General features: G+C 34.1%; 1 protein-coding gene across 1 annotated transcript; it reads right to left on the bottom strand.

Annotated features, from left to right (window-relative positions):
* Positions 1 to 23: 23 nt before the first annotated feature.
* LOC145750307 (serine/threonine-protein kinase pim-1-like) lies at positions 24 to 15,539 on the bottom strand. Its single transcript, XM_082566305.1, has 7 exons — positions 15,282 to 15,539; positions 14,933 to 15,081; positions 14,610 to 14,816; positions 14,330 to 14,486; positions 1,877 to 2,053; positions 804 to 912; positions 24 to 699 (listed from the first exon to the last, which is right to left on the bottom strand). The coding sequence occupies exons 1-7, from the start codon at positions 15,349 to 15,351 to the stop codon at positions 609 to 611; spliced, it is 960 nt and encodes a 319-aa protein (XP_082422431.1). The 5' UTR covers positions 15,352 to 15,539; the 3' UTR covers positions 24 to 608.
* Positions 15,540 to 16,027: the final 488 nt, after the last annotated feature.

Here is a 16,027-nt window from a genome sequence, read left to right as displayed (position 1 = left end):
TTTTGAAGTTGGGTTTATTAAATTAAAACATGCACCAGATTTTTAAAGAATTCATATTTAAAAAATTAAGTTGGTTTTTGAAGTATATATAAATACAAAAATAAGATAAAAATTAAATAATTAAATAGAAAAAATAAAGTATTTATTAATTATCTAACTTTAACAGAAACAAAAACAGCAAAAACACAATTTTCACAAAAAATGCCCGTAACCAAATATATATTGTCAAAAAAAACAACAATAAAAAACAAGAAGAAAAATAAGAATAAATTAAATAAATAATCGCTTCTAGAGCTAACAACAACAATACATAATAATAACAATAATAATAAACAGCAGTACAGCGGCATAAAGTAATAAACAATAACAAGCAAAGAAAAAAAACGACAGAAAGTCTATAAATAAATTAGAAATAAAAACGAGGAAAAAAGGAAACTCGGCACCACAATTTTCCATATTTTGTTGTCCGCTAGCTAGCGCCAAAGAGACACCGTGTATTGTTGGCGTAAGCACCTTGCAGGGACTCCTAGGTTCGCCTATGGCATTAAACTCTTGGCGTGTTCTTGCAAAAATCGGCGAAATTCGCGAAATTTTTCGACTTGTGTATTTTAGTGAATGCTTTCAGCACTGTCTGTTGAACTGCCTCCGTCAGAGCATTCAGATATAGAACGTATATGGCTACTAACTGTGCCACAATGTCTGCAAATAAAAAAAAAAGGTAAAATAATGTACAAAAAAACACAAGATTTGACTAAATTTCAATAAATAAAAGTTTACAAATTTTTTTTGGTATTTTCAATTACCTTGATATAAAATCCCCTTTTAAAATCCAGGGATCTGTCATAATTTCTTCGATGGTGGGTCGATCAGCGGGTCGAAATGACAACAACTTTTTAATAAGCGTTTGGCATTCTAAAAAAAAAAAAAAATAAAAATTCAGTTTTTAACGCCTCATTTTTTACAAAAAAAAAACTGTTTTTAAACCGTTTTTTTTTGTTAATGGCCTTATTTTGAACAAAAAATGACCTTTCGCCTAAAATTTTTCAAAATTCATACAATGATAAGGATTTTTTTATTGTATTCAAAAGGCGTACAAAAGCTATTGTTCCCTTCGCGCAAATAAAGAAAGTATGACGTGCTAAAACAAAGTTTAGCTTAAGTTCAAAAAGACCAACGCGGCTTTAGTACAGACTAAGGCGTAAGGAAGGCGTATTTATTTCCCGTTAAATTCTACATACAAATATATAACCCCTACTGTATATATGTAAATAACGCAATATGTGACAATAGGTGTACTATCCGTAACCCTTACTTAAGACAGAAAAAATTTTGGGAATTTATTCTGTATGCAAATTAACTTATCTGTTTGTTTAGTAAGTTAAGTATAGGAGTATACATAATTTAAAGTTTTTTAATAAATATTTACGCGCCTAAAGCCGAGCTGTATACATTTAAAATGCGTTGGTGGCATTTTAAATATAGCCTTGTGTATTAAAAGAGAGCTAAAAATAGACTTTTGTTTATTATATTTTGGTAAACAATTCCAGCGCCTATATACTTAAACTAGGAACCGAAAATGTAACCCCCTCTTATTTGAGTTTCTATACGCTTATTAATATCCTGTTTCTTATTAAACAAAGATCCAATAGGGCAAACTAACTGGAGTAGCAAAAATAATCCAATTTTCGATTTAAATTGTAATTCGTGGAATTGTTGTGAAGCGAAAATTTTGCGCGGTATTGTTTAAATAAAAACCAAAATTTGAATTTTCCAAGAAACTGACGCTTGAAAGAAAGTAAACACGCCGCTATTGGGACTTAAACTCGAAGCCTTTCGAGTGGAAGCCCTTAAAGTATAAAAAAAAAATTAAATTTACCTTCTGAAATTTCTTTGGTAAAGTGAACTTGGGCGTTTTCTATTTCAGAGTCTTTTTCGAAAGGGATGTCGCCACAAACCATGTCGTAAAGTAGGACACCTAGTGACCAGACGGTGGCGCTTCGGCCGTGATATCTATGCTTCTTAATCCATTCGGGAGGGGAGTAAACGCGAGTGCCTGAAAAAAAGAGAAAAAAATTAAAATTTTTATCAAAAAAAAAATCGAAAATTTTTCAAAAAAAATTTCAAAAATTGTAAATTTAACAATAAAATCTGAAGTTTAAAAATGTGTTTTGACTACATATTAACATTGTTGTCACTATCAGATTGTTTCGTAACATTCAAACAGCTGAAAGCGGTCGGAATATAATAACAAAAACATGGCAAAACAAATAAGTAAGTCATACAGATCAATAACAGATAACATTTAAACAACGTACCCATGGCAACTAGTTTACTGGTAGAGCTAAACACCAGTCAAGAACAATTCAAAACTACTTCAAAAAAACTCCCCCATTATAATAACCCTTAACATATCACGCGCATTAGGCGTTTTAGTGCGTGATCGAAAATATATGTAATTTTTTTGTTGTTAATAGATAGAGCCTATGGCGTTTTTTTGCTGCAATACGCTATCTATTGCCTTACAATGTCAAATGAAAATCAGATACGTCAAATTTTGAAGCCCTATTTTGTTAGTTTGTGGAGGTCCGATATTTCAAAAACGCAACAATTAAAAAATATCGATACATCGAAATGCAGCGCGCACTTAAAAATAGACAACGACCCTGTAATAAGCATCGTGTAGTGCTAAATATAGAAACTACTTGCGCTCAAGTATATCCTGATATTGATTTGTTGGTCTCGGAAGTCGCGATTACAAATATTCAAAAGTTGAATTGGACGCCTGCCGATCACCGGCTTATTGAAAGCGAATTGCCCGATCAAAAGCGGAACTTATGACGTCATAATTAGGCTAAAGTGTCGTAAACAATATAAAAATTTTTTTTTTTTATTAAAAAATGGGGTGCTTTTTAAAAAGGATCTTTGTTTTTTTTTTAATTAAAAAAGCGCTTTTGGGCGTTAAACCCCATTTGTAATGTCCCATTTACCCAAAATAAACAAATACACCCTTCACACGAAATTCGGTGATTAATTTTAAGTCAGCAGACAGTTCAGAAAACCGAAGTTTGCGTTGAGCGTAGCCTGGTAGTGCCACGCAATGTACAGGTATTTTAGTTGCTGAACCAGTCTAAAGATCAAACCTAACGTGTGTGTGGTTCCAAAAAAATGCGAAAAATTTTAAACTCGTCAGTCCTAAAAACTTTGAAAGAATTACGATTCGGCGAATTTCGACATTTTCTTGCGCAAAGTCTGATTTGGTTGGTATTTTCACAGGCAATTACAGCCAAAGGCCTAATCCCAAGAAAATCAAGGAGATCTTACTTATTTTTATTTAAATAATATCTCGAAAAAATCGCAAAAAAATCGAACCAAAAAATTTAATCTAAATTTTTTTTTTTTTTTTTAATTTAAAACAACGAAATCGATTGATATCGTATTAAACAACGCCTGTAGACCATAATTGTGCGTTCCTATCCACGTTATAAATAGATAGGTGCGCCGTACGACGAACATCACCTGCAAAAGTCACGTGACCCCGTAGAATGACGTTGTACGAAAAGGTCACGGACTCGACATTTCAAGAACATCAAAGGCTAAAAATTTCGGTTTGAAATTTTAATGAGAGCGTAGGCGACCATTTACTACTCGAAAAAAAAAATTGTTTTTCAAAAAATAAAATCCCATTTTTTTTTTCTAAAAATTCCTAAACGGAAAAAAATTTGGAGATATTTTTTTACAGGCAGCTTGCAAGGGCGCGGGCATGCATAATTTATGGATGCGTCATTTTACGTCTTAGCCACTCTATGATCTTCCTGCCTTTTAAGTGGCGCGCATTTAAGACGAAACGCGTCGGCCACATGTCGACAATAAGAGCCGGAAACCCGAGAAACGTAACCGGATCTTATAATTTTCACATCAAAAAAAACATTTATCTTCAATTGATTTCGCTCCAGAAACACTTAGGCGCGCAACTTTGATTATGACGTCATAAATCGATGGAACGGTTGATGTCATTATCGAAATTGCAATTAGCGGCACCAATGACGTCACCGGAAAAAACCCGAAGGTCACGTGGTTGCGTTTTCGCAAATGGTAAACAATATTTCGATTTAAATTAATCATGAGATGGCTTTGTGACGTAATAGGCTTTTAAGCGCGACATGACTTTAAAGTAAAATCGATGACGTCATGTTATTTAATGCAAATTCAAGTTAGAAGCAAAATAAAGTCGAAAAGTTCTCTGCAATTAGCAAAAAAAAGTCGTGCGTAAGCTAAAAAATTTAATTTTGGAATCGAAAATTTAAAACGCAAGACAATTAGTTTCGGTTGTCGGGCTAAGATCTCATTTCCTTGTTATAAAAAAGGCGCCAGTTTAAATGGATCGGGGATAATTAAACCGAACAATTTTATCGGTCTATTATCTCGCCCGTTGTTCGGCTCAATTAAGTTAATGGGGACCTTTTTGGATAATTTAATGGGGACGTGCTCGTTTAGAAATGGGTAAGGATAAAAAATATGATTTTTCGGGGAAAAAATGACCCTATAAAAATAAAAAATATCCCTCTTAAAAATGACCCCCTGAAAACACCCCCTAACAATAACCTTCCTAAAAAAGACCCCCCTTAAAAAACCCACTTATAAAAAGATCCCCTAAAAACAACCCCTCTAAAAATGACCCTCTAAAAAAACGCCCCTCAAAAAAATAAACCCCTGCATACATCCACAAGTTCGAAAAACACTTATGACGTCACATTGACACGAACACAAGTGTCCCACATAAAAGAAAATGCGTCATAAAGCCGAAGGTCTGTACTTGAACATAGTCAACAATCGAAATATTTCGATCCCTATTTTCGAATATCCGCGATAAAACCTTCCACAGTGACGTCAGAACCGTGGGAAAAACACGACGCTAAAATAGATATTTTATTATTTTTATATAACGCAAAAATGCGACCCGATTTTTAATCCCATTTCAGTTCTATTTCGGCACCCAGACAATGGCCATTGTTGCGTACATAAACACAAAATCGCGTCATAACATCGGATTCATAATAGCCACATACGTTGCCTACGTATTAAACCTAAATTACACGTTCACAGTTCAGCTAAATCCGCGTTATATCCGGTTTTGTGTTTTAGCGCCGTCTAAAATGCGTGTAACCGAAAAAATTCACATCCCCCTTATATTCGTGATTGTTAGGTTTTAACATTACGGCTATCTCGCTTTAAAGAGATAACACGGTTTCCACACTACTACTGCAGACCGTCTGAATAGTTAACTACCAGCAGACCGTTGTTGGCGAATTTGATTGCTATATATGAGCATATAGCTTTTGAATTGCAAGCGATATTGCGTAGTAATGCCATTGTTTTTGTATTACAAAAATAACATTGTTATTATATTTGCAAAATTCAAGCAATTTTTATGAAATTTAAATGCAAAAAATAAAATGTTTTAAATCATTATGTTTTAAATCATTAAGTTGATTTTGTCATTTTTCCCCGCCGCATTGTTGTAATATTAATTGTTTATCGTAATTAATAATTTCATTTTATCAATGTGCAAAAAACCCCCCAAAAAATATAATAAATAAAGACCTTAATAAACTATAAATTTATTTAATTATTTTTTTGTCGATATTAATAAAATCTTTAAGATACTATAAAATTATAAATTTAATAGCACTATATTTTAATAACTTCGTGCCATTGACCTCATAATTACATTTTTAACAAGCTATAATAATTTAGTTAGGCGCCAAACTGTTATAAAATGTCTTTAATTTTTATTTCTCGGACGTGTCGAAATGAAATCGGAATTTTAAAATTGTTTAATCAGTTTGATTTGAAAACACTTTTGTAGACAAGTCTAACTGTTTTTAAAGCACTTTAAACTCTTGGTAAGTCGTTGAGAATGTTTCGAAAAGTTTTTTGTTAGTTCTATATCCGGTATTGAGATAATGGCGAAAAACACTGGTATTTAATTTTGAGCTATTTTATTGCCAAATTAAAGACCAATAAAAACTATTTCAAATTAATTTTAAACTTGTAAAACATATATTAATCTAACATTAAAAACAATTTTAATTAATTTTTTTTTTTAATTTTTTTTTTTTTTTTAAATTAAAAAAAATGCCAAATTTAAGTAATTAAGACTAGACACCTATACGACCGTTGCGGTTATTTATAGCACACGGATGTTTAAAAAGGAATTTAAAACAGGATGTGGTAATGTATTATAACTACATTTTAAACCGGTAATAGGGCTTGTATTAAGCGCGTTCGAACTGGTATAAACTTAACCTTCGCGCAGCTGTATTTGTTAATACGATTTTAATTGACGGCCTGTCAGCTACAGACGCGTTAAAATGACGAATTATTTATTTTTTTGCAAATTTGAACAGAAATTTAGGTTTACATTAAAAAAAAAATTTTTTTTTCAAATTCAGCAAAATTATATTTTTGATTTTTAATTGATTTTGCAATAAAGTCAGACCGATGCGAAACAACGAGGCTACGATCACGTGACACAACGAACACCCGGGAAAAGTCACGTGGTCGCCGAATCCTGTTTTGTCGTTAAACGTTTTCGTACGTGACAAAGAAAAAAAAAACGAGAGAGAACGAGACTTAATAAGAGAGAGAGTGAATAAAAAAAAGAGAAAGGTGAAATGATGATTTTATTTCGAGTGGGCGGAGCGTAAATCAATCAATTTTGAATGTTTTTTTACCCTTGCCCCTACAAATCAATCCACAAGTTCGACTTGACAAAGCAATACTAGGAATTTATCGCTATATAAACTAGATCAAGCATGTAAAACCGCAATAGAGGTCATGGCCCCAAAAAGACCCCACAATATAGGTTCTAAATATCAAAAACTCAATGATTTATCATGTAATTTTTTTTTTTTGTATATAAATTTATCCTCGATGTGGGAAAGTCGAATGCGCAACTTAAACATAGAGCAACATAAGTTACTCCGACCCAGTCTCGAGTTGCCTGTGGCATTTAAAAACTAGACGAATTTTTTACCAAAAAAAAAGCAAATTTTACAAAATGCGTTTTATTAAATGACCCAATATTTATTATAGCTATTGGATAGCAATTTTTTTTTCGGATTTAGTCTAATGTTTACAGTTTAGATCGCGCCCTTTCTGTTAGGAGAGGATACGCTCCATGCTTACATCCGTTCAAAACACACGCGCTCAAACAGATCGTCTAAAACCATTCATAAAAATAACTGTACGCCCGATTTAGATTAATTTCCTGACCTTTGGAATTTAAATATTTTTTTTAAACTTTTCTCCTTAAATTTTGGAAGTTTGTAAAGAATTTCGAGCTATGTTTGATTTGGGCGGGGCCTTTGTGGTTTGTATGTATATTCAAGACGGCATGACTATCAAATATTTCTTAAAAACTTTTTAAAGTCAATATATTAACTTAAACATTGCTGGCTATACGTCAAAAAAAAATCAAAAAAATATATAAAAATTTATAAAAAAAAATTAAATTTAAATTTGGCAAGCTTTAAAACTTAAAAAAATTAAATACTAATCATTAAGTATATATTAATACGTGGGTAGAAAATGAATAGAAAACAAGCCAATATATCTATTGAGTGATAAAGCTATATTATATTGACACTGTATATAATATATCTCATATGAATTGTATTATGACAACATTCATTTTCTATTACCATACCATTACTAGTTGATTTTTTTTCTAACAATTTAATTTTAATATTTTAAAATAATCGATATTTTTACTAAAAAAAACATTATAAACTTGAAGTTAGCCATTACAGGCATGTAATAAATAATTAATGTTTTGCAATTATATTTATTGCTTTCTGACATGCTATTAAACGTACAAGGTCGTAGTGACGCATATATAATTACCAACTATGTCGAAAACAAAAATATTTATCCCGTTTGACATAATGCAGTTTAAAAGGCAATAACATTTAAAAGTTGTTATGCAAAATATGTAAAAAAACAAGCTATAATTGATGGCCATAAACTTGTTTTTTTTATTTTTTATTTATTTTTCCGAAAAAGGTTATTTTAATTGCTGGACAATTTTCGTTTGTGTTTATGTTATTATGAAAGACAATTCGTCATTTGAATTATGTCATAACAACAATGTTGTATTAATTGGACGGCAGGATATAGATCTAGAGTTCGAATACGGACGTTGTCGAGAGGATGCAATCCATTTAAAATCGTGTCACGAAACGCCGAGCCGCTGGACAAAATTTCCCGCAATTAATTTATCAAAATTTCCGGGAAGCGGTAACTAGAACGTCCGTCCCCTGTTTAAAACCCAAAAGGAGGTAGGACTTAGAATGTTACGTCACCTTAAAAAAGGAGATCTTTTGTCCCCAAAATTTCGCGCCGAATTTTTCGCGGGGTAGTATTAAGTTACAATTAAACCCTAAAGCGGCTAAGCCCCTTAAAAAGCGGCGCAAAAAACAACAACAGCGACTAGTCTGGGAGGCCTTAAAGGCGAAAAAAATCGCACGGGAATCGCTCCGAGTCAGTCGTAAATCACCAAGAGCCGAGCACTCAAAAAAAGTCAACTGTGAGTTGAAGAGGTCACGTGACCCAACCAGTTCCAGGAACATCCGATGTTGTCGCAAAGCGGTCGTTTTTTCCCGGAAAACTGTGCGTTAATCATTCACAGTTACAAACGCGCGCGGCTCGAAACGCTGCGTGTTTTCGTTCCCACAATAATAAAACAAACAACTCGAAAAACTGGGATCAAAAAATTAAAAAAAAAAAAAAAACATTTTTAACTACACCATTTAGCGTTTAATTGTAGCCAAAAAAAGAAGCCTAAAATTCACTTTAAAGTTGTACAGGTGTTTTTGTGGCGCTTAACGTTTGCACGGCTAAGTGGTGGGCAGGCATTTTAAGTACAAATTTAATGCATTTGTTGCAGGTCTCAACAAATTGTTAAACGATTTGCAATTTGATCTACATTAAAACCCATTTAACTCGAGAACAATTCCAATTCAAATTCTTTAAAGAACAAACGGACAAAAACCGAAAAACAAAAATTCCAAATCTGTGAATTGACTATAAATTCCCACAGGCCTATTAATATAATAGCCACAGCGGTCTATATGCAGATCAGCAGGTATTTATATACACACGGTTATTTAATGCCTTACAAAATGCACACTGTACTATAACTATAGATAAATAGGAAGGCTTAAATGCCTATAAATAGCAGCGTAAAACCTAATTGTCTTTGACGACAAAAATAACGTCGTCGTCGCGCGTTCTAATCGGATCGCGCTTATTTTAGAAAGCGTTCATGACGTCACGAGGCGACCTATATGACGTCAGAAACAATGTCACGCGGCGACGACACGCTGGACGTTTCCCAAGATTGTGAAAGGCAGCAAAATAAATACGGGAAAGTTTTCGGATGAATCATAAGCGGTACTTTTTCCGCTTAAAAACACAAGATTGCAATCAATTAGGATTCTTCACGTGGTTTAAAGTTCTTACTCTTTATTGCGACATAATGGAATAATAAACATACTCAAATATTTCGATTTATTATAGTCGCGTGTTATATTGTTTTCGAATATCGTAAAAAATATCGAGTTTCGCGTCTCGTTTGAAAACTTGATATCTCGACACGATTTGTAGCGACCACCCCGGTTCGCGACAACATATAAATAAGGGGGCGTGTAAAAATTAAGGGGGGTAATGTCACGTGGTAGGAATAACACACCTCCAAAAAAAATGTTTAAAAAATTAAAATTTAAAAAAAAATTGCGCGAAACATTTAAATTTATTTATTATTTTAGAAAACATTAAATTTTTACACTCAGTCGGTTACTACGGCGTAGCTATCCCGTTTCAAAACGCGGCGTTCCTACGATCGTTATAAAAGAGAGAAAATGCTATTGTATCTGAATACGCCTAGTCACTTGAATTCGGAACAAAGAAAAAAATCTATTTTTGGAAGGTAAGTGCTCGCGTAGTAACGGTAAATTCTTTTCTTTTAAAAAGGAATTCTTTAGATTCGCGCCAAAGGAGTTACGTCAATGTATTTTCGCTATGGAGTTAACAATAAAACAAAAGAAATTAACGAAATATTTTAAATATAAAATAATTAAACTCATTTTTTGGTTGGTTGTTATTAATTGGTGTTCGACCAATTTATTCACGATAAATAGATTGGAAAATTTTAGCGCACCTTAGCTATCGTTATTAATAAAAGCATGATTAAATTCGGAATTTTTTTGCTAATTTCGCATTTTTTTTGCCTTATAAATTAACCACAATCTTAAACAGGCTGACGCGTCGAAAAATATAAAATCGTATTTTGCCAACACGACCAAACAATAGAATCGAAGAGGATTTTATTTAGATATAAACACGCCAAAGGCACATCTGGCTCGACTAAGAATAAACAGAAACAGATGACGTCACGAGATTGGTGTACTATTATTATCGGTAACTGTACGTCAATATACGAAGCGAAAAATAAACAAGTCTTAAGTCGAGCGAGCTGCTTTAAAGCAAATAGTGTCAAAATTTAAATAAATATTAGGACTGGAACCACTTGCTTCGTAGTATTTGCAAGAAAAATACAAATTTTGCCCGACTCTAAATTTTCGCGCGAAAAATCCGTCGCCTATTGCTCTTACTTAAGAATTAATGGCCAATAGAAAAACAAGACGCTTCGCGGAAAAATCAATCACAAAAACTTATAGTACTCGCATCAAAGCGAGCCTTTCAACGGTTTTCAACGAAAATTTCTTTGTTGTCAAGCATCTTTTGATGACTGGGTGCCGAGAGCGAAATTTGGCGGGAGGGGCTCTCTCAAAAGGCCCGTGAATAGACGAGGAGCGACCGAGCAACGAGATCGGTGTTTTTGTTTTGTTCCGTCGCCTTAGAAATGCCAGGGCGGGAAAAATGTGAGCTGTGTTGAATTTCCTTTCACTATTCCACGCCTTTGTTTTTGTTTTCAAGCGTTTTCAGCGGATTTCCGATTTGCCTTTACAGTTATTTTCTTCCGTTTTGTTCAGTACACGATGGGGTATTACGTCACTCTTCCCGAGAACGAATTTGGAGCCAAAACAAGTCGCGAGCAATAAAAAGAAAAACAAAAATCAATTCATCAACACATGAAAAATTCAATTCTCAAAAAATGCTGGGCGAAATTTCCTATGAACGTTGTATTAGACATGACGTAAGCTCAAAAACGTGTCAAAAACAAGTCAAGTATCGGCCTTAGGCAAGCGTCGTCATTTGTAGAGTCGAATAAGGTCATTAAAGGCAACAATTCCACGAAAGCAATTCACGTTTGGTATCGAAAATAAAGGGTACTAATTCGTACCAAGGACATATCACGTGGGCACAACAGGCCTTTATGACGTCACGCGATCTCGGGAAAAACAATTTCGTTTGTAGATACGGTCACGCGCGGCCAATTAGACGCGACCACGTGGTGTAAGTTAGAATAATTATGACGTCATTTCGATATCAAAGGCGTTGATTTTTCGATTTAGAATAATTATGACGTCATTTTTATATCAAAGACGTTGATTTTTTCGATTTAGAATAATTATGACGTCATTTCGATATCAAAAGCCCTTAAAAAATGACGTTACCGTTAGCAATGACGTTACCGTTAGCGATGACGTTACCGTTAGCGATGCCGTTTCGCCGCTCGAAATGTGCTGAAAAGTTAATGTATTTACGACCTTCGTATAGCGCCGTTACAACCCTGTAGGTTAAGCAAACAAACAGGGCTCGAACAGGCGAGCGCTCGGGTGTACCCGTTGCACCAAGTCAGCAAAAATGCGCGGAATTTCAATGACTAGCGCGATGGAATGTCAGTGCGAAAACAGAATGACTTCTTTTTTGGCCGAGGGGCTTTTCCAATACCCGTTATTCGACGACAACAACAACAACGTTTTTTCGCGCTCACATGCTTTTCAAACACGAGGCATTGCAAAATTCCGCGGATTTCTAAAACGCTTGCTAAAATTTTTGAGCGACCAAATTTTTTTGCAATTCAGTCGCACGCAGTAAGAATTCCCCACCAAAAAACAAACAACACAAAAAACAAGAAGCTTTCATATTGAACACGTTTATATACGTAAAATCGTTATTCATATTTTACAATACGCGGCGTTATGCTGTATTGAATAGCTTACACAAGTGTATGATTTGCATACTGGTTTAAAACCGAATTGAAGCAGTTTAAACTGGTTTTGTTTATACAATGAGTGTTTAATATCATTATTATTATTATAAATAGTCTTCAAAAATGTAAGATTTTAAATATTTACAAAAATACAGTAGATATAAATGCAAAACAGGCGTAGAAATTTGCATATTAGTTTTTAAGGTTTTTGAATTTCTAAATCAAACAATGAAAACGCTCGACAAGAAATTGAAGTCGCAAAAATTCCGAATTTTCGAGCTACCAGTGGCGCTGGAAATTCCAATACTACGAAACTGCATAGACAATAACAAAAGAAATTTCCACACAAATGCATGCAGCTGTTATACGGCCGTAATCGGGGCCTTTTTCTTTCCACGCGATATCAGTAAACCAATTAGACTGAAAATCGTAAATTTTTGCTTAGACGAATCCATGCGAAAGAGGCCAGCTGAGATTTAGTTCCAAAAAATTTCAACTTAACCTCCCGTTTGTTTATCTAATACATTTCCGTTGGTTCGATTAACAGCCTTGTTATCGTGCCAAGGCAAACACAAAGCGATAGTAATAACTACTACTGTGTACATGAAAGATATGACCTTAATCGTATGGACCTGTAACAGACTACATAAACCGTGGCGGGGAGTAGGAATACGACCTGGTAAAGTGAAAGCGGTAAGCCGAACCACCTGTTTTTTAAAAGCAGAGGAGTCGTATTACTTTACTACGAAAACGCCCACCTCGAATCGAGCTAGACAGAAGTCGAGGCACAAGTATATAATATAAAACATAAGTGTATCAGTGCCTATACTACTTAATATTATTAGATTCTTTAAGAAACTTTTGCAGCCAAAAAATTCGCCACATTTTTCGGGAATTACGCATTTTGTTTTTAACGTGTCCTTGTTAATTACGTCAGCACTTATGGGCCTGTCATTATCGAGATTGGTCGTATGTTAATCTATAAATACAAGGCTTTATATACGTCATCAATCGATAAAGGGCGGGATATTGATCGGCAGTAAAATTTCGCGAACTTTCCAAAGTCATTAGACCAATAACAATTTCACAAAGTCAATGTTGTACAATTTGAAATGGAAATGTACAGAAAAAAATACAAATTTGGTCCTTATAAAAGTCACCAGACATAATATTGAGTTGCAAAAACTGATTAAGCAAAAATGGTATTTAACTTTATATGGGCGCCTATTTAACAAGACTGTCTGTAATCTAACAATAGCTAACTTCGACATAAAATAAAGTTGGCGTCAATAAAGTCAAAGGTCATAAATATCACACTTTTAGCAGCTTTGTATCACGACAATAAAAAAACTGTTTAATCATTGTAAAAAACGACCCAAATAGAGTTATCATGTTATAAGGTTATTAAGGCAAATAGATTGCATTGGCCTATTCGCTATGTACATTTAAGCTATTAATCATCTACATAGCGTTATTAGTTTTAATGTAAATAAACGCTTTTGATATGCAATTAGAATTAGTAAAAAAGGAAATTGCCATATTAGTTTGGGCCGCGCCAGAATATCAAAGCTCATAATTTGATTTATCTCTGGTACTGTGTAGCATACGGCCTTGTGTGTTATATCCCCACGGGAAAAACGCGTAATATATAAAAAACGCTACTTCAAACGTTTAAAAATGCTGCGCGTATGTTATGTCTCTAGGGAACTTCGTACGCGTATCGCTTCGCAAGTATGTATTTAGGTCAAAAATTGGGCGCATGTATTGGCTAATACGTAACCAACATTAAACCGTTATTATAATTCCAACGAGCTTGTAAAAGAGGCGTTATTACAAACAACAGTATGCACACCAATAGCACTTTAAACGTTTAAGCAATACCGCTTAACGTTACGCGGCATTTCCTCTACATAACAACAATATTCAAACCGGAATTCAAATTACTAAACCACTCGGTTTGCGTTGGTTACTAAGAAAGCAAAACAAACTCCGGGAAAAAAATGACAAACAGCTGAAATTTTTTTTAAATTTTACAAATACCGCGTTTTTAACACATCAGTCCCAAGTCAAATGAGTTCTCTACATACTTGACAACAGTAACTTTTACCGTATGAACTTAATTAAACTTTAAAGTACGGACTTTGAGCTTACCGTCAAATTCCAGGTAGACTGTATCTCTTAATATTGCGCCAGAGCCGAAGTCGATCAGTTTCAAGGTTTTGTTTTTAAAGTCGACCAACAGGTTTTCGTCTTTGATGTCTCGGTGAACGACGCCACATTTATGACAATGGTCTACTGCTAGCAATACCTGAAAAGGAAAAATTCAGGATAAAAATTCAAATCACCGAAAAAATAAGCTCATTTATTGCACATTTTAGCCTCATTTATTGCACATTTTAGCCCAAAATTATATTAAACCCGATTTTTTTACCTGCCATAGGAACGTTCTTGCTGTATCTTCATCGAGGGATTTTTTCTCGGTTATGTAGTCGAATAAATCTTGACAAGGTTCGGGTCTTTCCATAACAATTACGTAACTATCTGGCCGTTCGTACCAGTCAATTAGTTGTATTACTTGGTTGCATGGCGATATTCGTTCCATTAATACAATTTCGTTAGGCACAGATTGACCGTTGAGCTAAAAACACAATATTTTTTCAAACAAACTGACACTATTAAAAACACAAGGCCGAAGTCCAGTTTTTGCAACATTGTGTAATTTATAAATATTTTTTTAAATTTAATTTTTCTGACCTGTCCCCAGACTTTGACGCGCGAACGTGCGATGTGTTTGATGGCAACGGGCAAATTGTCAGACAGTCGGACCCCGGCGTAAACGACACCAAATCCGCCGGACCCGAGCACTTTTCCGACCGTGTAACATTTCTCAAACGCCGGGCGTGCTGAAACGAAAATTTACGATCAGTAATGTTTGTTTTCAAGTCGTTATATGCTAAAGCGATAAAAAACATAATAAATCGTAAAAGATCAAATGTGATACTGTATGTAAACTCTTCATTGCCAATTTACATTAAAATGGTAATGAGATTCTGATAACTGCAGCAAAAATTTAATGTTTTATGATAATTTTTTTTCTACTTACTGGAAATGTTCTTGGTGGGGTGCTGATTTATTCTTTGTCCAATGTCACTTTTCTTACTAAATGATAACATTTTTTTGACTTTTCTTCAAAATAAATAAAATATTTCTTCTTTTGGTGATTTTATAATTATGATTTTATAATTATTTATAATTATTCTTCTTTCAAATTATATTTTCTTGTTGTAATTTTCAGTCAATTGGTAATCCAAAATTTTTTAAATTTATGTAATATTTGATTATTAAAATCAAACTTAAGCTTTAAACTAAACACAAAATAAATAAATTTAAATAAATATAACTCTTAAAAAAACAACAGCCAAGGCTCTAAATCTAAACCTAGCAATCTTGTTTTATCTATAAGCTAAATAACTAAACTTAAGCCTACACTAAAGGAAAAAATAGTGATAACTAAATTGGCTAGCGCTGTCGCCAGTCAATTCGATAAGCGGCTTCTAATAGAGCAACGAACCAACATAGCTGACTTTACGGTGCGCAGCACATCTCTCGAATTATACAACTGAGTAGCGTGCCTTCTCTGTCTGTATGGTCTATACATCCATAGGAACTCGTCGCAAACGCGTACAGGCGCACACACGCACGTAAGCGCGCGCTACTCTTTGTTTATTTTTCGCCGAGCAACGCCTTTGTAGGGACGCCTACCTAATACCGTACTAGCAACGGGTTTTGTTTACCACTTTACGCCGTAGGGACAGCGCGAAAAGCTCCGTACAGTTATGAATGGACATT

Source organism: Corella eumyota, chromosome 4 (assembly GCF_963082875.1).
Source record: "Corella eumyota chromosome 4, kaCorEumy4.1, whole genome shotgun sequence".
Classification (NCBI taxonomy): Eukaryota; Metazoa; Chordata; class Ascidiacea; order Phlebobranchia; family Corellidae; genus Corella; species Corella eumyota.
Note: the sequence above shows the minus strand (reverse complement) of the source record. Positions and strands in the feature narration are given on the sequence as shown.

Bases quoted from the DNA above. Each gene is read 5' to 3' on its own strand.
- LOC145750307 (XM_082566305.1), bottom strand. From the start codon at position 15,351: ATGTTATCATTTAGTAAGAAAAGTGACATTGGACAAAGAATAAATCAG. The intron at 15,082-15,281 runs GTAAGTAGAAAA...TTTTCGTTTCAG, and splicing joins CCCCACCAAGAACATTTCCA to CACGCCCGGCGTTTGAGAAA. The intron at 14,817-14,932 runs GTCAGAAAAATT...TTGTGTTTTTAG, and splicing joins GCGTCAAAGTCTGGGGACAG to CTCAACGGTCAATCTGTGCC.